The following is a 21,424-nucleotide window of genomic DNA, read 5'->3' on the forward strand; positions in this document are numbered from 1 at the left end:
TTTATTACAGGAACTTTCAAAACTGTGTTTTTGTAGAAAACCTGCATCGCAAAAGATTGCATAAAACTTCATCGTGTACAGTCTCAGCTCATTTCATGGTAAACTGTTATGGATTGTAATAGACAGCTAATATTTTTCAATGCCAGACTCACCTCCAAAGATAGTCAGGCCAAATGGATGAGACATCTGATTAATGCGTTCAAGAGTCCTTCTGTCTAACCCATCAAAGGTACTGTGCTCAATTTTATCAAAAAAGGCATCCACCCAATACAGCCTTAAAGCACTAAAAACAATAAAAAGGTTTCATCTCAAAGAATTACGTTTTTACAAACAAAAATAAGTTTCTCAGTAAGTGAACAGTCCTAGACTAGATTTTTCATGAAGTTATTTCAGAATTTTTTTCTGAGAAAATCTCAAATTTCATGTTTTGACATTTTGAAAAAATACAGCTCCCAGAGAAAATAAAAGCACTGCAACATGCAGTATGAAATATAGTGTTCCATACTTTTGCTTCTTGTAAACAATAAAAGATAGTTGCAAAGGTGTCTTTTACAATGCTCCCTAACTGTTTAAAGAAACAAAACACATATTTGCTCAAAAGGCCTCCGTGGCTTCTCATTGGTCTTTTTCTTACCCCCAGTCAATAGCTAGGCCATTGGGCCAGCCAAGTGTTGTGTTCACAATTGGCAAGGCATGGGATCCATCACACCAGGCTCTCATGATTTTAGCAGGGCGGAACCAATCTGTCCAGAATATATAGCTGGGGAAAAAAAGAAAATGCCTGGGAAATATTCATAACCATGAAGAAATAGCTGGTTTTGTCCACTGGAAATAGTTTGGTTAACCCAACAAACGCACAATTCAAAAAACCATGCACGCTCTTTTTGTGTCACACCATCGTAATCATTTTAAAAAATCAGATTTTCTCTTGGTTGGAAGAAATGGCTCCATCCAGCAGCAATATATTTCATAATACTCATCCAGGTATTCTGCTAAAACTAAGCGGGGAAAAGGACCCAGATTCACTAAAACTACGCAGGGGAAAGGACCCAGATTCATTACATCTGACCCAGGGAGGTGTAAATTGCATATCCCAGAGCCAGCAGAGTCCCTTGCATATCCTGAGAGAGGGGAGGACGTATTTGCACTGCTCTAAACAGTTTCCACGGCCCTTCCTCTTTCCACAGTTTGATACACATGAATACACTCGAAACTAGAGATGGTAGATGCAAGCTCATGAGGAGCCAAGGCAATCTTGAGGCAGTTAGGCTGCATTATAGCATATGTGAACAGAGCACTAATGGACACTGAAACCAGGCTATGCACAGGGAGAGAGAAACCGCTGTTATCATTTGGGGAACCAAATGCTTCCACTTATATTTTTATGGTAACAGATCAGTGACTACAGCACTGGGAAACAATATTTTACAAAACAAACTTAGAGTACCAACATGAACTGGGAGGTGCAGAATAAGATTCCATGCATATGACTTAAAGGTGAAACATCAAATCAAGATGACTACATGTCATAATAAAACAGATGAGAGCAAGAGCTCTGAAGCACACGTTGCTGATTCATTTATTATATTGTCATATATTCACATCACTCTTAAATCTCCATCCCTTGATGAAGTAAAAAGATACTCCAAAATATGATTTCTTGCAGAAGATAAGCGACTCAATTCAAAATGGTGGATGGTAGACAATGAAAGCTGAGTTCGAACACCACAACAGACTTTGTATATATTTGCACAGATAACTTACTAATTGATTGTGTTGGCAGGTAACAAGCCTCTCTTAAAAGTGGCTAATTTGGTGATTCCCAAAATCATTACAAAACAAGTGGCGGAGCTCGAACAATAAGGAACCAATGAATCATAAATACAAAAAACATGTTGCAGGGAAAAGGCATATTTCAACAGAAAGCAGAATTAGGGCAAAAGTCACAAGTAAAAGATCATGCAGATAAACCTCATAAAGCAATAGAGCACCTAGAGCAGAAAGAGAGATGTTAGTTAGACAGCAGAAAGAGGAAAGTTGTTCGGTCCACTCAGTGCCAACACAGTACAAACAACAGGAGTCAATGGTTGCAGCAGAAAGTGGAGTCTGTAAGATCACAAGGAACTCCTCTCATCTTAAAATAATTATGAAGGACCAACTGCCTGTGCTGAAGATGATGAAGATGAGATGAAGGTTATGACAACACTTGAGTAAGATAATACAGAATAGCAGGAGAAAGGAAGGAACAAGCAGAGAGAGAGTTACTAAACCAAAAAGACAATCTATAAAGAGAAAGAGGCATCCTCCTAAATACTTTAAAAAGAGTGTGTGTTGAGTAAGGTTTATAAATCTTGGAAACTACCCTAACAAATGCAGAGTATTTCTTTAGATGGGGAGGAGTGCAGTGTTCTGCAATGCTAAATGTTTAATGAGCAAAAAGCAAGCACAGCAAGTGACCTCCAGGTGCCAGATTTAACAGGTTAATGAATACAATATGCTGGGTAAGAGCAGCAGCTTCAAGGATCTGTGTAGTTACTAGTCTTCAATAGTACATATATCACCTCCTTGGTTCACCCCTATACGGTTAGTGGCACTAGAAGCAAAATATCTATTTTATGCCCAGTACCCTCTACTTTTCAGATGTTTTTTTCCTTTAGGCATGAGGTAGCCACATCTTTGTCAAGATTTTAATGTACAGTGCGAGTTAATTCAAAAAGAAAAATCAAACCAAAAGATGACAAATTCCTTTCTTAATATTTACAGGGTAGGCATTAATATGTGCACAGTTTTGTCCTGACCTTTCAATGCACCTACAGGCATAGAGCTGAGCTTAGCTGCTTAACACAACTCTACCAGTGAATAAAGCTTCACATTCCAAGGGTTAGAGATTAAGAATGTTCCTTATCAGCTCATCACTACACTTTTAGGATAACTCAGCCCCCAAGGGGAATGGGTTATTAAAAATGAAGATGCAATTAAGAAAAATATGCAAAGAATCATTAAGATATTCTATAACAGGAATAGGAACCTAAAGTATGCAGTGAAAGTGACACTTTAGCATAGCTGCAGTTGCATGGAGAGTTGCAATTAAGGTTAGGCATTTCCATCAAAAGAAACACAGCCTCTTCTTTTCATTGTATTACACAAAGCAGAATCTTATTGCTTAGAGTGTATGTCAAAGACAAACAGCAAGTTTCAAACATAATTATTCAAATACAGAAAATGAAAGTCAAAAAAGGATCCAAATTATACTTCTTAGAACTATCCTGTGTTAAAATAATACATATATAACTTTATCTCTAGACTGTGGAGGCGGAGAGCAATTTTCTAATCCAAATGATACAAAACTAACAAGCTTCTCTTGGCCTTATATCAATAGACAAAAGCAAAAGAAAAAAATCTGTGCCTTTAAAGATAATTCTGTTGAATATTCCTTTCATGCTCAATATGTATGATCTTGCACTTTGCTTGGGGTGCTGTAATCTGGGCCAGGATAAGAAAAATGCAGAAGGAAGCTGGAGAGAGAGATATAATATTTTGGAAAGGAGCTGAAGTCCAAAAACAGAAATTCTGAAAGGTAAATTTAACCTGTGCTGATGCTGCTAAAACATACAATTGTTTGCAGCTTTTAAAGTAAAAACGAAATCAGACTTACCCAATAACAGGATGAACCACTATTGATCGAGGGTTATTTAAATTCTGGACAATGGTTCGTCTAGATTTATCAGTCAACCTCATAACACTAATGCTCCTATATCGAGGATCTGTCCAGTACAGGTTCTTTGAGATCCAATCAAAGGCCAAATCTTCAATGCCTTCCACCCTATTGGCTGTCAGAATTTCTCTGCCTAGAATTTGCAATATATACAGTATAAATTCAGTCCTTTGGATGTGGATAAAATCACAGGAAAGCACAATTTTGTTCACAGAACAGAGTGCTTTTGGATCACTTTAATTATCTATGAGTAACCGAGCAATGATATAGCAGGCTGGATTGCACCCCTTGTGCCAGAGAGGGTTTGCTGCACTCAGGGGGATTCACCCTAGAAAAGGGAAAATTAAGGTTTGGCCAGAAAAGGGCAGCTATAATTTGCAAACAGGGTTTCATAGGAGTCCTACAAAGGGAGGTCATTAAGGGACGCACTGAATCAGCACATCCTTTAGGCACCCTGGCCATGCTTCCTCCCTCCCCCCAGCCAGAGCTACCCACTGTTTGAGCAGCGCTGGCCAACTTCAGGCTCCCTGACGGAGCTGGGTGGTGAGCACTCTGGGGATTTTTCACCAGTTTAATACAGGAGTGAGTCAAGTCCAGTAAGGCCAAGTTCTCCCCTCTCATATGTGCATGCAGCCCTTGCTGAAGTCAATGGGAGGTGTGCATGTGTATGGAAGGACAGAAACTGGTCCTTAATCTGTACCTTAGTCAGGAACACTCCTAACAATACCACAAATATGATTCTTATTAATCATCACACAACTAGTGTGGTCTCTTGCTATATTGCACTGTCTCAAACAATCAGGCCAGAGTCTTCACTTATCTCATGGAAGGAGATAAAAACAAGAAACACCTAATTTTCACCATTTAAAGACATAGCAGAATTGATGAACTGGCACTAGTTGAGAGAGTAGGAGGAGGGGGCACAAATATTTCACTCCTCAGTGAACACAGCAGGAATAATTCTTAGTGACAAAGTTGCCAAGTTTGCCAAAGACCAGCAGAAGTGTCAGTTTATGGATAACACAATCACATTAAGATTATTATTGTTCAATATTTGCCTTTCAATTTTGCCTCTAGGGCTCCCAATCAGGGACTGAGGCACCATTATGCTAGCCAGCATATACACCTATAATGGAAAGAAATGAGGATAAAACAGAATCCAACAATGACTTGAGTGGGAGTTTTGCCTGAGTGAGGACTGCAGTAGTGTGCCCTTAAAAAGGGAAAAATAACACAAAATGCAAGTGTCAGTCCTTGCAGATCCTTTAAAGGAATTGGAAGGATCCTTACTGCCTTCTTATCTTTTCGAATGTTTTCAGAGTGGTATTTACAGTAGCCCCATAAAAGATTAGTACAAATATTTGTGATTGTACTTTCTCAGCCTGAAACTGGGATTGATATTCATCTGTATTTCTCTAGGATATTCCTTTTTGTGGTTTTGATATTTTACCATCATTGTTTCAATTAGCTGGCATTTTCTAAAAATGCAAGATTATTTACATATCTTACTATGTGAATATGTAATGGACCAGAATCACTGTACCCTCTGCCTTGGTAAAAGACAGTGCAAACCCTACTTGAGGGCCTCCAGCGGTATAATATCCTTCCAGAGCTGGGTTGCAGTGGTACATGCTAATCACAACATCCTGTGCAAACAACAGTGGCCTGCAGAGAACGAGCAGAGTCCTAACATAGAGGGTTGGGTTTGGCTATGGATAGGGTGACCAGATGTCCCGTTTTTATAGGGACAGTCCCGTTTTTGGGGACTTTTTCTTATATAGGTGCCTTTACCCCCACCCCCTGTCCCGTTTTTTCACAGTTGCTATCTGGTCACCCTAGGTATGGAGGACTGGAGATGACACCTGTGTAATTCCTACAGGAAAAGCAGCAATGGAGAGGTCACCTGCACATGGCCAGTGGTGAACCCAGCTTGGATACACAGCAGGCAGCAATGGTACGAAGACGTACCATTTACAGCAGCAGGGCACATGTAGACTCCTGTTTTTTGCTATTGCAAAACGTCAGTTTTGCGTGGCCTGATTCCATACCCACCGCAGTTTGGGTGTACAAAGAATGTAAGACTGGGGCTTGAGTACATTTGCAAAATGGCTAAAATTTGCAGGAAGTTACAAAATTTCGTGCCAAGGCAAATACCCAGCTTTTTCATATGAAGACACATAGAGAAACCAAACCAACAGTTTGCATCTCACCTGACCCATCCGTTTTTTGTTTATAAATGATATCTCTAGTTGTATCTGAAAAAAAAATGGTGTCATCCTGGGCACAGAAGTCAATTCCAACAAAGTATGAAGGGCTCCCAGTCACTGGGATAATCACATCTTCTTGGGTGGACAGATTGAATGGGATCCCACGCACTGCCAACTGTGATGAAAAGAGCAAAAACTGTTGCACAGCTATAAAAGAAAAGAACATGTATAGATTTTAGTGACTTAAAGGGCTTCCTCAGGCTCAGATGATTCAAAATTAATTAAATGTAAGGTAAGGAACTTTTTAGTTTTATTTTGCAATGTTTGTTTTGGCAATAAAATTTAAACACATAACACAGAGGGATTGGGGAAAAACGAGAGAGATCGGTAGAAGATGAGAGAGAAGAAGAGAATGAGAAAAAATTAGAGTTTCAAGAAGAGGGAAAAGGAAAGAGCAGAAATGGAATTTAAGCAAATAGAGGCTGAAAAAGGAAAATGGAAGAAAGAAGAAAAATGGAATCTCTGAAAGAACATATGGTGATGTGGCAGGGTATTCCACTCGCAACAGCCACTAATACATTTTCTTACCAATGCAATGTCGCCCATCCACGTGTAGATCAAAGCCCAGGGTGCATTTGCAGCGGTAGCCCAGCCCATCGTTATCTGTTTTGTGACTGAGAACACAGATTTGTTCGCAACCCCCATTATTACTTCCACAAGGATTTCTTACTGGAAAATAATATGGACGGGATTAAATCTTCATGCTATAAACTTTCCATACATCATCAACTTTTATATTTTCAGACATTTTTTCAGTATTTACGGCAAATCATTTGGAGGTATATTAACTAATGAGGGCAAAACTCCCACAGGAAAATATGACATGGAGGGCCCTGTAAGATGCTGAGTCATTCCCAGGAGGCCCCGATCATCAACTACTGCTAAAGTTAACTGGCATTCAATTTGCTCAGCACCTTTCAAAAGGTATTCAGCACATTGCAGTTTGGGGGCCGTAGCTTTTAAGATAAACTCTTTGGTCTATAAGTTTCTGTATTCTGGCTATGGCTACACTAGAGAGCTTGCAGCAGCACAGCTACACCACTGTAAGCCCTCTCGTGTAGCCACTCTAAGCTGATGGAAGAGAGCTCTCATATCAGCTTAAATTAATCCACCCCCAACAAGAGCACAGAAGCTCTGATGTCAACACAGCCTGGTCCACACTGGCGCTTAGATCAGTGTAACTTACGTCACTTGAGGTGGCTTATTCACACCCTTGAGCGACATAACTTATACCTACGTAAGTGGTAGTGTAGATATAGCCCTACACTCAGTACATAGTTATGTCTCACATACAATATTTACTTGTCACTGAGGGCCTGATCCAACTGCCATTAAAGTCAATGGATATATACGTCCACTTACTTTAATGGCAGCTGGATCAAGCCATAAAAGTGAAAATTGCTCATAAACACAAGTTTGTTTCTTCCAAATATCAATACATTACTCAGACATTGCTTTTAAATTTTGTATAATCAGCTTCTTTGCAACTAATATAACTGTCTAGTGTTGCTTTTAGCAACTCTAGAGAGGACAATCCCAACACTTCTCTTGACAATCAGTTGGCTTACCATATGGCTGCCTGAGAGCATGGTAAACTGTCACTCCATATGGCCTCAGTGAAGACTGGTAGATAACTTGAGGGTTAGAGTCTGCAAACCTATTAGCCTTCATCACTGCCATCCTTGTCCAATCAGTAAAATAAACATTATGTTCAAAAAGGCTTATTCCATAGGGATGAGGAACCAGTGACCCTCCATGAGCTATTGTTCTCCTGTTACAAAAACATTTTTAAGGTTACATGTAGAATAATGTCAAAAAGATAATTTCACTTCCTTTTGATCAAAAACAACAAAAAATAGAACTTTACTAAATCATGATAAACTTTACTAAATCATTAGCTTCTGCTTTTATATACAAATAAGCTGCTAATACGTAGATGGGAAAGACCAAGAGTGGTCTAAGAAGAGAAGCTTATACAATATATGCAGAGTAATGTCTCAGAGGAAATGCAGGGTAGGCAGAGAGTGAATAATGCAGAAAGCAACTCAAAATTACTAAGGGGATGAGAGAAGCAGAAAGTGGCCAGTCTCCACAGAGAGGAGATCAGACAAACATGGGACAGGAGACAAGAGAGGCCTGGGATGGTGAAAAGATAAAATGCCAGGACATACTGGAGAAAAGAACAAGTCAAGAGGAAAATTTGGAGAAGGCTACAGAAGGCCAAATCAGAGAGGCCTGCACTAGTTAAATGTGGACACATGAAAAGACATCATAAAATATGGTTTTCACACAAACGCTGCAATAATGTATGCTAGATCAATTATAGGGATAATGCAAAGTGTTTACTTCACTAAATAACACTTTACTATTAAATATATTAACATTAACTTGGATTTATGACTGACGGTTCTTTTCCTTTATGTAGGTCAAATTCTATACCTCCAGAGGCCTCCAGTTGTGAGGAGACGTGTGCTGTGGTTTTCTGGTGTGTTACTCAGGCGGACATTAAACTCTATTTTAAGAGCACTTTCAAAATATACCATTGACTCACTTCAAAAATGCATTATTTGTACATTAATGTAAGATACTCAATGTTGCAATAAATGATAAGTTTTTATCTTAGAAAAATAGAGATTGTTCTAACCACTTGCATTCCTGCCTTACTAAACTATGAAAATGACCTTGAAAAGTGCAGATATAAGGAGAAAAACAAAGATACCAGCATTGCTTTTACATGAAGAAACGCTCTCTTGCAAATGAAGCAATCAACTGAGTAATAAAATTCTTGACTTGACAGACAATTGTTTTCTTGGACAAGATTGTGAAGGGAACTAGAAAGGGAACAATTTTTGTCTCATGTCTGAGAAACACAGAGGCCATTATTAGCAATGTAGAGGTGAGGGAGCTTCTAAATAATAAATAGTAGACAATAAATTCAGTGGTCACCATTAAAAGTCAACAATTACTTCTGTGGTAGCTGAGATACTGTGGTTACTCCCTATTTTTATATCAGGAGTGACTGCAGTGTCTCAGACATCACTGTGTGTGGTAAATGGTGGTAAATGATGGCTTTTTAATAGCTGTTACTGTAGATTTGTGATTAGGTTTGAAGTGCAATCAAAAAGAGAAGAAATCAGAACATTTTATTTCCACTGTGGTGTGTGGGGTTTAGGAAGCTCAAGTTTAAAATGAATGTAACAAACTAGCACAGGAAAAGACCTAGAAAGAAAATGTAAAAAAGACCTAGAAAGAAAATGTAAAAAAAGACCTAGAAATAAAAATGCATGCCATCAAAAGACATGTATCATGGGAGTGGACAATACAAAACAATGTGAATGAAGAAGGAAGTGCAAAAATATAATCAAGGGGAAAATAGGACATAGGCATAAAACATGGGGTACAGTGGAGGAATTCAACATTTTCCAACTGTCAGAGTCACACTTCTCATAAATTAAGGTGTCCTATATCACATTCAAGTTATGTTATAGTTTAGATGTTGGGAATCTCATTTGGTTAGACAGATCTTGAACCAGACATAGTGCAACTGGCCTGTAAAATATAAGAAACAAAATTCTCTTCTACCTTTGAAGCCCATCATAAGTTACAGTCTCAATGTAATCAAAGCGGCTGTCCACCCAGTAAAGTCTCTTTGATACAATATCCAGAGTTATTCCAGCAGGCCAACCTAATTTTGTTTTTATCAAATCTTGTCGGTTTGTGCCATCCATGAAGGCCCTTTCCACTTTAGGATCTCCAGAAAGATTATCCCAGTCTGAGAAAAATAAATAACTATAAAAGAAAAAAAAATTAAGGTCCCACATTTCCTTGAGATTTTATATAAAAGCTACATTTTATGTGGAATTTTCAAATTGTTTCATCATTTAAAACAGCACATTTTTAGAGTTGGAGCTATAGTATCAATTGGTGCACAATGGAAATATGCCAGTTGACACCAATTGAGGATCTGGCCTACAGTTTTCTCTACAGATGGAGTTCAGAAAGACTGTGATTTCACCCAGAGGTTTATGGAACTTCTAATGTGCACAGCAATGGACAGAGGAACCAAACAGACCACCAGGAAAAAGCCAGGATCAACCACGCGGGCAGTTCATCATTATAAAGGGCATGAAACTCATCTTTCTGTCCCAGAGGAAGATCATTTTTTTTCATGCCTCTAACGTACTGCTGAAGTATATGGGGCAGGGACAAACACAAGCGTTACAGGGTTCACCCACTATTGCATCCCAAACAGCAAAAGGCTAGCAGCCACAACAAAAACCTTTATGGAAAAATTCTACCCCCGGGATGCACATCACAATTCTCACTGGTTTCAATGGTAGCTGCACGTGCACATTGAAGGCCAAAATCTTGTCATAATACTCAGGCTCCAAACAATGAGAGTAAAAGCATTTCATAGTGCTGCCGTAACAGACAGTTCTATAGCATGGTATATAGCTAGGGTCTTAGTCCATATCTGTAGTATATAGGTAATATTATTTATCAATTATAATTATATAGTCTTCCTCACAAATAACGTGACACTGTACAATACATCATGTACAGAAATACGTTCACCCACAATGAAATGCAGATACTTCTGAGGGGCAAATGTATGAGCCATACTACAAAGGGATGTGAAAGGGAGAGGGTTAAGTAACTTTTCAAACCAAGCATGATGTTTAAACTGGAATTTAGTTGTGGTGCTGGGTTTAATACCCATAACTCTTGTGAAACGAGAGATCAGCCAGTAGAACACAGATTGTCAAGACCTCCCTTTTATGTTTTATTTCAAAAGACAATTATTGACTATTTCTTAGTTACTGTTCCTTTATATACGAATACAGGGATTTTAACCATCTTTTCTCATTACCTCACCTGTATCACTTACCCAACAGTTGGGTCGAGTGCTATTCCTCTAGGATTTCCCAGATTTTCAGCAATAAGAGTTACACGGTTAGTTCCATCCAAGTTTACCATATCTATTCTGTTCACACTGGTCTCAATTACATACAGTTTATTGTTAATCCAGTCGACTGCGAGATTTTCAGGTGTGTCAAGTGAAACATTTAAAACTTCATGGATACCGGAACCATCAATACCAACAGAAAACACCTGAAAATAAAATACATATTATTAACCTAAACTATTAACTACCATGACATTCCATTAGTCATCTTAATTACTCACACAGTAGTTGTCATGCCTGAGGTAATCACATGGCCCTATAGATATGGGGCCAAATTCTGCCTGTGGTTACCCATGTAAACCCTTTAAAGCTGCTCTCTAGGCTTTTGCAAAAAGAAATAAGGAGGATCTTTGTGAAATTTAGGATCCAAATGCAGAAACAGAGAGTTTGCTCCATGTGTCATTCCTGCAGACTGGACAAGTTACCGGACTGAAAATGACTTCTACCACAGTAAAAATGGCAAAAGTCCTGGAGTGGCTTTTCTGGACCCCAGCAAAAGCATGAGTTTTCAACAGTTTAACCAAGGGTGAGTCTTTTAGCAAAGCTCTAACCTTGGTTAAGTAAACAAACAGGAGAAGGATCTCTTATTGCACCAACCAAGCAAGCAGGGGGAGCTGCAGGGAAGCCTTGCTCACTGAAGTGAAGAAGAGGACTGAAAGCTCTCCTGCTTTAGCAGAGGGGGGGCTGCATTCTCTTTGCTGCCCCTTACTGTAGCCCCTGGCTCTTAAGAGTATAAGGCTCAAGGAGACATACCATTTTAATTTATGTGAGCTGACAGCTACAGTCCGATGAAGCAAACAATGAGTGAGTCTTTTAGTCTTTTTGCTAGGATAAAGATTCATACCAAAAAAAGTGTTTTTCTGGGGCGGGGGGCCTACATTAAACCAATGTTACGATGCACCACAAATTAATACAATCCAGAAAGCTTTGAACTAAAAAGGTCACAATTTTAACTCCACCCCGTTGGGTCCACAAATTGTTGAATATATGAACTGTTTAAGCACCTACTCCATTGTTCTAAACCCAGTGATAGAGGATCTTGAGGATTTTAGGCCAAATGCAAACTAGATGAGATGAAGAATGTCGTAGGTGCATAACTCATAATGTTCTTGATTAGTTTGTACCTTAGCTTAATTGTTAACAGAGTGTTTAATAGTATTTGTTTTTCTAACATTTATGTAATTTCTGTTATAATAAATATTCATTACAATGCATTTCACATGTAAGAGAATGCCTTATGTATTGTTGTTGTTACTCCTAGAAGTTGCAAACAGGATTGGAGCTCTATTGTGTTATGTGTTACACAAACATAGATAAATAGACAGTCTCTGCCACAAAAAGCTTTTGATGGAAATGTCCATTCACTGAAGTGTTGGTACCTTTTACAGTAAAAGGTAAAACAACAGTATAATTGCAGGCAAAAACATTTTACAGGTAAAACTCTGGCCTCAACCTTAACCTATGCTGCTGCATCTGTCTTAAGCATAATAAATGGAAATATTCTGTGGGGAAAATGCAAGAATTCTGCAAAGCTAACAACGATGGGGCAAATTCTGCCCTTTCTCCATGGCCAGGCAGGGCCCTTGACAGTGTGGCTCTGCTGTGGAAGGCCTGGCAAATTTAGACATGTGGTAAACACCAGCACAGTGACAGTCACCTTGCTCTGTGCAAACCCTCTACACCGGGGTCGGCAACCTTTCAGAAGCAGTGTGCCAAGTCTTCATTTATTCACTCTAATTTAAGATTTCACATGCCAGTAATACATATTAACATTTTTAGAAGGTCTCGCTCTATAAGTCTATATTATATAACTAAACTATTGTTGTATGTAAAGTAAACAAGGTTTTTAAAATGTTTAAGAAGCTTCATTTAAAATTAAATTAAAATGCAGATCTTATCAGTTTAGTGCAGTGGTTTTTAAACTGGGGTGCACACATGCCCTGGGGGGGGCGAGATGCCCTTTCTGGGGGTGCGAGACATGCAAGATTTTTTTAGAAGGTAAATCATCGAAAACACAAATTAAGCACAGGCACATAAGTACAACTACTTTGTTTCATCAAACCTATGTATTTATTAACATTATACATTTTTTAATGATTACTGTAATATACAAAGTTTTTAAGTTTCTAAGTTTTCAAGTTTTTAAGCTAAGTGTAGTGTTATTTTTGATAAGGGGTGCGAGAACATATTTTGAGAACTCCAGACCGTCAGCGGGCTGAGCAGGGCTGGGTGTAGTGTATTAAATTGCTCCCCATAGGAATGTGCTACTTACGGTGTACTAATTATGGCTGCCACTCCTGGTGCTCTGAGCAGCATGGTAAGGGGACGGGGAAGAGGGGTGGTTGGATAGGCATGGGAGTCTTGGGGGGCCTGTCAGGGGTCGGGGGTGTGGATAGGGATCGGGGCAGTCAGGGGACAGGGAGGCTTGGATGGTGGGGTGGGGTTGGGGGGGGGGGAACGGTCAGGAGACAAGGAGCAGGGGGTGTTGGATGGGTCAGAGGTTAATGAGGAGGGCAGTCAGGGGCAGGAAGTGGGAGGGGGCGGATAGGGGGCAGGCTGTTTGGGGAGGCACAGCCGTCCCTACACGGCTGTAGTTGTATTAAATTAAAGTAGGAATGTGCTACTTATGGTGTACTATTTATGGCTGCCAGTCCTGATGCTCCACAAGGAGCACATTCCTACGGGGAGAAAAAGTTAATACACTGCACCAGCGGGCAGAACCCCAGACCGGCGGCAGGCTGAGTGGCGCAGCCCACCGCCAGTCTGGGGTTCCGTCCGCTAGCTCCTGCCAGCCGGGGTCCCAGCCGCCGGCCCCACTCAGCCTGCTGCCGGCCCAGCGTTCCGTTCACCCAGGCCAGCAGCGGGCTGAGCGGGGCCAGCGGCCAGGACCCCGGCTGGCAGCAGCATGCCAGTAAAAATCGGCTCACGTGCCGCCTTTGGCACACGTGCCACAGGTTGCCGACCCCTGCTTTACACATAAGGGTCAGCAGGGAGTGGGTCATAGGTGAACCCGGAAGATCTTCCTGTCTCCTATTCCCCATCCAGCAAGGGCAATAAGTAAGTGTCCTATAAAAATTTTTATTATTGAAATTAGGCTCTTTTTTGGTAGTCTAGAGTTTAGAGAAATGGGGTGTGTAGGTAACATGACATGTAACATTAGTGACACGGTTCTATACTCAGAAATATACAGATTCTTCCAGACACAGAGTTATCAGCTTATTTCCAGTGTTGGTTTACTTGCCCTACAAAGTTCTTATAAAAGTTTTGGATTTATGCAACTGAACTGCAACTTTTATTCTTTTCAATGAGGTTGGGGAAGGAGAAAAGAGACAATGGGAAAAATATGAGCCTACCTGCTTTGACATGTACCCCAAACTGACTTCTGAAAATTACTGTTTTACTCTGATTTAAACTGAACATATTTCCTCTTTTTAAAAAAAAGTAGTGTAACAAAATATTGGCTCATTACACAAAATATTGTCAATATTTGTTACCCAAAGCTCAATTACAATCCCATTTGGAGTATATGGGAGAAATCTGATTTTTATCATCTTGGAAAGCACAGCAGTTTTACATTTTAAATGATCAGGTTTCAAAAAATTACTAAGAAAAATTTGTCCAGTTTTGAAAGAATGTCTGCTATTTCTCTTAATTAGGCTTTTGGACTCCATTTCCAATAAAATTAAAAGTTGCTCAAGATAGCACCATATAATAGCATGCTTTGTTTAATATATCAGATGTAACAGTATAGCTTGGAAAATGTGGTGATTAATGTAAAACTTCTCAAGGGCCTTTTTTGTTAGAAAACAAAGATACTGCCTGCATCAGCTCACAAAAATGAAACGCTATCAACACATTCCGCTCCTGGGTCTTTTTGCTTCCAAAAAATCATATTTTTCTTGAAATTTCTACCTACCTTATCTTGCACTGTGTCTGTCCAAAAGATTCTACGCAGGAAAAAATGAAAGTCCACTCCGACCGCAATGCCACGATTCTGGGATTGCACCAAAGTACGAAAACTCCTTCCATGGACATCTCCAATCAGCAAATCACGACCATTGGAGAAAATAATTGATGCAACACCAGCTGAAAGTGTTATTTTGCAAACAGGCATTAATGCATTTGCAAACTACAAATAGAATACATAGGTATAAACTGACACTTATCAATATTGAGTGTATACCTGTCTGCTGGTGGGTGCAAATATGATTTTGTTTTTGTAGACTGCACACATTGCATCCACCTTTGCAAATCTGGCCCTTTAAGCACTGCGTGGCAACCTGGTCTACAGCCTGTTTTGGAGGAGGCAACTAAGGAATGTGCAATAAAAACACTTCTGTGTGAAAATGTTACCAAACCTGTGTATATCCACATCCTGAAGAAGGTTCTCTCTCTCTCTCCCTCTCTCTCTTGCCACCCTCCACCTTCTCTCAAAAGACCTTTTTCCCACGAGAGATGGATATTCTTTGAGTTTGCCATGCAGCCTATCTTCTGTGAATTTTTATTTATTGCCATTTGCCATATGTATTCTTCATTCTCACATCCCATTAGAGCATTTCATAGCAGCAGAGACTCTCCAATAAGAAGGCTTTGAAAGTTTGCCTTGAAAATATATATCCATGGAGACGGCTAGTGGATCTATTTCAGTGGATGATATTTAAGACCCAAATCCTGCTCACTTCACTCAGACAAAGCTGCCATTAAAGTAAATGGAGCGAGCAGCCTAATAATGATCCACCAGTCTGAAAATCCTGTTTCTAACTGAATATTGCATTTTGCAGATAGGGAATATCTCTGGAACCAGCAGAATCTTTCATGCCACTGGAACATTTTATGTGTGCCTGCTGTACTCAAGCATATTTCACTACTTTTTTTCCCCAATACACAGAAAATTACAAGATAATATTTGCTTTACAAGTAAAATTACAGCAAGAACCACACCTGGCGCCATTTACTTACATGAAGTGTTGGCTCTACAGTGGCGGTGATGCTCCAAGAAATAACCTTCCACACAGTGACACTGGTGATGGCCAACACGGTCTTCACACAGCTGGTCACACACACCCCACATCTTACAATCATCAAAATCTGTTAGGTGGATAAGGCACGCATATAAACACAGCTTCCAGTAAGGAGGACACTGTCATACTTGGCAGGCCTGAGAAGATTGTCCTCCCTCTTTTCCTTATATTTGTTTGCAAAGTCCCTGTCGCTATTGGTAGGTAGGTTTCCCTTTTGACAACAGATGCTTTTATTTTCTTTTCCTCAAAAGAAAAAGATCAGTGAAGCTGCCTAAGCTTCATGGGCTGCCTGATAACAATAAATCTGTTTGTGCAAGCAATGGAGGAAAAAATAATTGGTAAGAAAGGGATTTCAGTGTCTACCTTCCAAGAGTGATCAAGAACAATGGAAAGCAAATGATGGAATGAATGTGAGATACTTTCAGTAGATACCCACCCGACTGGGCTCAGAAATATCTCTCTTATTTGAGACTATACGTGGGGTACCCGAGGCTGCAATGCTCCCAGAAGTACAGCCCCTAGTACCAGTACAACCACAAGGAACATCACATCAGCTATTTAGCATGTATAACATATCAACAGCCACCTTCTTAGAAGTGCTGCTATCTAACACAGTAATTCCATTAGACTTGGCAGAGAGAACAGAACTAAACTGCTGTTCAGAGGAGATGAGTAGTTCAAAACCCATATTACATGTGAATGGCCTGCAGGTCCCTGTATTTTGAGGTACTTAGAGCTAGTTAGACAATATAGATCTGCTCTATAATTCCAGGCAAAAACCACAGGCCAGATCGTCAACTGCTGTAACTGTAACTCCAGTGGAGCTCTACCAGCTTACGGTAGCTGAAGAGCATCACCCCGGCAGCTCCCACTGGCCACAGCTCCCAGCCAATGGGAGTCGGCGCTCAGGGTGGGGGTGGCATGCAGAGACTCCCCTGCTCCCACCCCTCGCAGGGACATGCCGGCCGCTTCCGGGAGCAGCGTGGGGCCAGGACAGGTAGAGAGCCTGCCTTAGCCACACTGCACCGCCAGACTTTTAGCACCTAAAAACTCCCGGTTTAGCTTCAGTACCTCTGGGAAATAGAGCCTGATTCTGGGAGACTCCCGGCGAAACTGGGAGGGTTGGCAACCCTACCAGGAGCAGAGAAGAGGGGAGAATGAAAAGATTATGGGTTTGGGAAATTAATGCTTTCCACTAAAACCACTTCCCACTGAATTCCTCAGGTATATGACCAGTAAAACGAAATTTAAACTAAAAAGTGAAAGAATAACCTACTGAACATTACAGCTAATAAGCCAACCCCTTCACTTCTTATCTCAATAGAGGAAATTATTCACATGTCCGCTGGCCCCCACCTTCTACTTATTGAATCAGGAGTTGAGCAAGGGGCTTCCCCTTTTACATGAGAGTCAGCGGGAGGAAGAGAGGAACCACTGATCCCTTGCTAGATTTTGAGTAAAATGACTATGGCCCATCTCTTCTGTGCAAGACTGAATCTCACATGATGAATATCACCTGAGATCCTGTCACAATTCCTAGCAAATGTGGAGAGTTTGTTTTATAGGCCTATCAATGGGATTAAGAGAAGAGTGATTGGCATTACATTAGGTCAGAGAGTAGGTTTCCCAACTTGCTCCTGAATCAGAGTTAAAGAAGAGGGCTCTCTGCATGTGCATTTGCTTTAACACAGAATCAAACAGCTACATGGGGATCTACTTCCTTGGATACCTACTTCAGTGATTCCCTTCTTCCCAATGACTTGTATATAAGCCAAACAACACCTTGAAATTATGACAGACATTTTTTGGTTTATATGCAAGGCTATATGATGTATTCATAATAGGAGATACAGCACTCCAGAGTGGCAAAGTAATGTACCATACTCATTTTACCTTACCCACAACAATCTGCATTTTCACATAAGGTCAGTTTTGAATTATAGATCAAATGTTGAGTAACTTCTGATTTCCCAGGTGTATAACCACACACCCCAGCATGCAGGATCAAGCTCTCAAGAACAGTAAAAGGGCTGTTTCATCAGATTTGAACATAAAGTTGCCATACCAGAGTCAGACTTTCTAAACACAAACAACCTCTCCAAGTATTAAAAAACTGGTCTTTCCTTAGCTGGGAAGTGAAGACCTCATGACCGCTCACTGGCCTGTTCCTCTGTCCCCACAGTGGTTTTATGCTGCTGCTGAGCTTTTGCTCTCTTGCTATTTTTCCGTTCAGCTTGAGGTTTAACTTTGTAACTCTCAAGATTTACCTGCTTGCCAATGTGTCCACCCACACATACTTATCCAATAATCATGGATTCTTTTTCATATTTGTGGAATCCATAATATCCAGGACCCCTGTGAGAAAAGTCCAGACTTATATATCTGCATCTCTACTGTTCACTTACCAATGCAGGTGCGACTGTCATTGCTGCTGATTACATATCCCGCAGGGCAATAGCAAGTCCCTCCAGATGGTGAAGAATGGCAGCGGTACTGGCAGCTCAAGGCAGCACAGTGGGATATGTCTAAAAATAAAATGAAGTCACTTCAGGAATGGCCAATAGTAGTGTCATCTGTATAGCAGCTGGCTGCATGGTGCTTTACAAGCAGTTATGAAGTCAAGATGCCAGTTGTGAAGAGCTTACAATTTGCAGAACACATCCTGAAACTGGTCCATAAGCAAAGAACCACACTCCCATGCAAAAACAAATATGGGCAGCTCTGGCAGCAGGATCAGGCTCTAACTAGACAGTATAAAAAAGGAAGGGGGAAGGGAACAATGAAAAAGTCAATGATGAAGCTAAACAAACATCTTGTTTGTTCCACAGTACCATGTGTGTTTGTGTGCATGCAGGCGTACACATCTAATTTAGCAGGATAGAGAGGCAGGAGGCCTAAGATTTAGAGAAGTCTTTGAGGATTTCAGTTTTCAGGAAGCAGTGAAAGGATGAAATTCAGTCTTGTATGAAAACCAAATAGACCACTAGTAAGAGCTCCATATAAATCGCTGCACTGAGGCAGCCATTACAGTGCATAACTGCAAGCTTTATTGATCCTACAAAACTCAGCAGCTTGCTGCATATCCTTGAGCGCCATCGACTGGCAACACTACCAGCCCTCACTATTTACATATATACAGACATCTCTGCAACAATCATTGATTTTCTTAATAGTTGGGTGGTTGGGAAAGCGTTTCTTCTTCTATTCCGTTCATTAACCAGTGCAATATGAGTGTGTGAGAGTTAGGCTGCACTCATGAAATAATGGGTGGGCTTCTTTTTCCTCTACCTCTCCATTTCTTCACTCCTCGTCCCTTTCCTTCTGTCCTACAAGCAGCTCATTGCTGAGTGATGATATTGTGATATCAGAGAGGTCGTTCTCTTCCTTCTTCAGTTCCCTTGTCTTACTCCTTTCTCCCCTTTTCCCTCCAAAGCTATTCTCTAAGCAGCTCAGCTCTCTGATGTTACAATCACATCACTCAGCAGAGGTCAGAGACACTTTCCCAGGACAAGATTTAGGCTTTGTCTACACTACCACTTTTATCGGTCAGGGGTGTGAAAAAACACACCCCTGACCAACATAAGTTTCCCTGGCAAAAGTGCTGGTGTGGACAGCACAATGTCAGCAGGAGAGCCTCTCTTGCTGACATAGCTACCACTGCTCCCTGGAGATGGTTTAATTATGCCGGCAGGAGAGCTCTCTCTTGCCAGAAAAGAGAGGCTACACTGGAGACCTTACAGCAGCATAGCCTTAAACGCCTGTCATTTTGCTGCAACCTTATTCCAAGAAGTGCGATTTAAATGGGAGAAGTGTATTTTCTTGACCTTTCCCATAATTATGAATGCCCAATTTAAAACACCACAGCTCTATTTTCAGAGGCTAGCACCGAGCACAAGAGTTGCCAACTTTCTACTTGCAGAAAACTGAACACCCTTGCCCCACCCCCTGCCCCTGACATTTCTCTGTGGCCCCACCCCCTCTCAATCCATCCCCCCTCCCTCAGTCATTCGCTCTCCCATACCCTTGCTTACTCACTAATTTTCAGTGGGCTGGGGCAGGGGATTGGGGTGCAGGAGCGGGTGAGGGCTGTGGCTGGGGGTGCAGGCTCTGGGGTAGGTCTGGGGATGATGAGTTTGGGGTGCAGGAGGAGACTCCATGCTAGGGCCGAGGGGTTCGGAGTGCGGGAGGGGGCTCCAGGCTGGGACAGGGGGCTGGGATATAGTGGGGGGGAGACAGGGCAGACCTTACCATGAGGCGAACTGAGGCGGCCGCCTCAGGTGCCAGACTGTGGGGGAGGGGCGCGCCAGTAGGACCCAGATTGTACATAATTGTGTCTGCTGCTGGTGCATAGGTATTCTCTCTGCTCTAGATGCACAGAGATGGTGGAGTGCTTTGATGGAGGAAGGAGGGCACAAGAGACATAACAGGCAGGCAGGAGAAAAGGTGAGAGGGAATAGCGGAAAGCAGCAGGAGCTGAAGGGAGAGAGAGGAGGAGGAGCCTCTTATGTACCTCTCTAGCACCCCCAGGAGCCTGGACTGATTAACACCAGCTTCTCAGGGAGCTTCCTGTTTCCTGCTGCTTCCCTGAACCCACTTGCGGAGAACAGGCAGTCAACTGAAGTAGTAGGAGCCAGTTAGGCCCTTGAGACGCTGATATCTTCCCTTACTCAGGCCCTGCTACCAGCCTGCTTATTTGTCCCCTTCAATTGAGTGTTGAGAGCCACTATAGCTGGCACAGAACAGCAGTCATGAGAGAAAGAAGAAAACGCCCCTCTGGGGCAGCATTCAGAAAAAGAAAGAAAGTAAAGGAAGCTTTTCTATCTAAGCGGGAAGGAACTCTCCTGAAATACACAGATACAAATGTTCACGGTGAGCCTTCTGGCCCCAGTGAGAACGTGAGTGGTGAGGAGATGCCTGATCTTCCAGTTAGTCAGAGTACAGGTGACCTGGCAGCTACTGCAGCATCCATATCTCCATCTCAAATGGATGTAACCATGCACATTTCTGAAGAAAAGTGTAGATCAGAGAAGAGTGTGGTGGAGGCACAAGAAACAGCTGCTGCTGAGTTTAGTTCCTTAAGTCTAGATGATCCAGGACTGTGGACCCACTTGAGCAGCAGCCTGAGGGACTTCCTTGTACTGCATGGGCCACAGCAAGTGAAAAACTTTTTGTTCCCCAAAGACAATGAAAATAGAAGTTTCCATCCAACACATTACTGGCATGAAATTCCCAATGGTGACAAAGTGGAGAAGCCATGGCTTATGTACTCAAAAACCCAGAATGCTGCATACTGTTTTTGTTGCAAACTCTTCCAGTCTAATGTTCCAGCCACACTGGGTTCTGCAGGAACAAAGGACTGGAAAAATCTGGCTAGAAATCTGGCATGCCATGAGAAGGCAGCAAATCACCAGAGAGCATTCCATAGATGGAAAGAGCTTGAGATGAGACGAAGGTT

General features: G+C 41.4%; 1 protein-coding gene across 3 annotated transcripts in view; it reads right to left on the reverse strand.

Annotated features, from left to right (window-relative positions):
- LRP2 (LDL receptor related protein 2) overlaps positions 1–21,424 on the reverse strand; it is a 177,741-nt gene that overhangs the window by 108,861 nt on the left and 47,456 nt on the right. For all 3 annotated transcript variants that reach the window (XM_074967509.1, XM_074967507.1, XM_074967508.1), the window contains exons 9-19: positions 18,375–18,494; positions 15,908–16,036; positions 14,865–15,034; positions 10,871–11,094; positions 9,565–9,771; positions 7,551–7,753; positions 6,511–6,651; positions 5,926–6,129; positions 3,656–3,848; positions 635–760; positions 153–283 (exon numbers count right to left, since the gene is read on the reverse strand). In XM_074967509.1, coding sequence (XP_074823610.1) covers positions 153–283; positions 635–760; positions 3,656–3,848; positions 5,926–6,129; positions 6,511–6,651; positions 7,551–7,753; positions 9,565–9,771; positions 10,871–11,094; positions 14,865–15,034; positions 15,908–16,036; positions 18,375–18,494 — 1,848 coding nt within the window. The remainder of the gene's footprint in view (positions 1–152; positions 284–634; positions 761–3,655; positions 3,849–5,925; positions 6,130–6,510; positions 6,652–7,550; positions 7,754–9,564; positions 9,772–10,870; positions 11,095–14,864; positions 15,035–15,907; positions 16,037–18,374; positions 18,495–21,424) is intronic.

Source organism: Natator depressus, chromosome 11 (genome assembly GCF_965152275.1).
Source record: "Natator depressus isolate rNatDep1 chromosome 11, rNatDep2.hap1, whole genome shotgun sequence".
Taxonomy (NCBI): Eukaryota; Metazoa; Chordata; order Testudines; family Cheloniidae; genus Natator; species Natator depressus.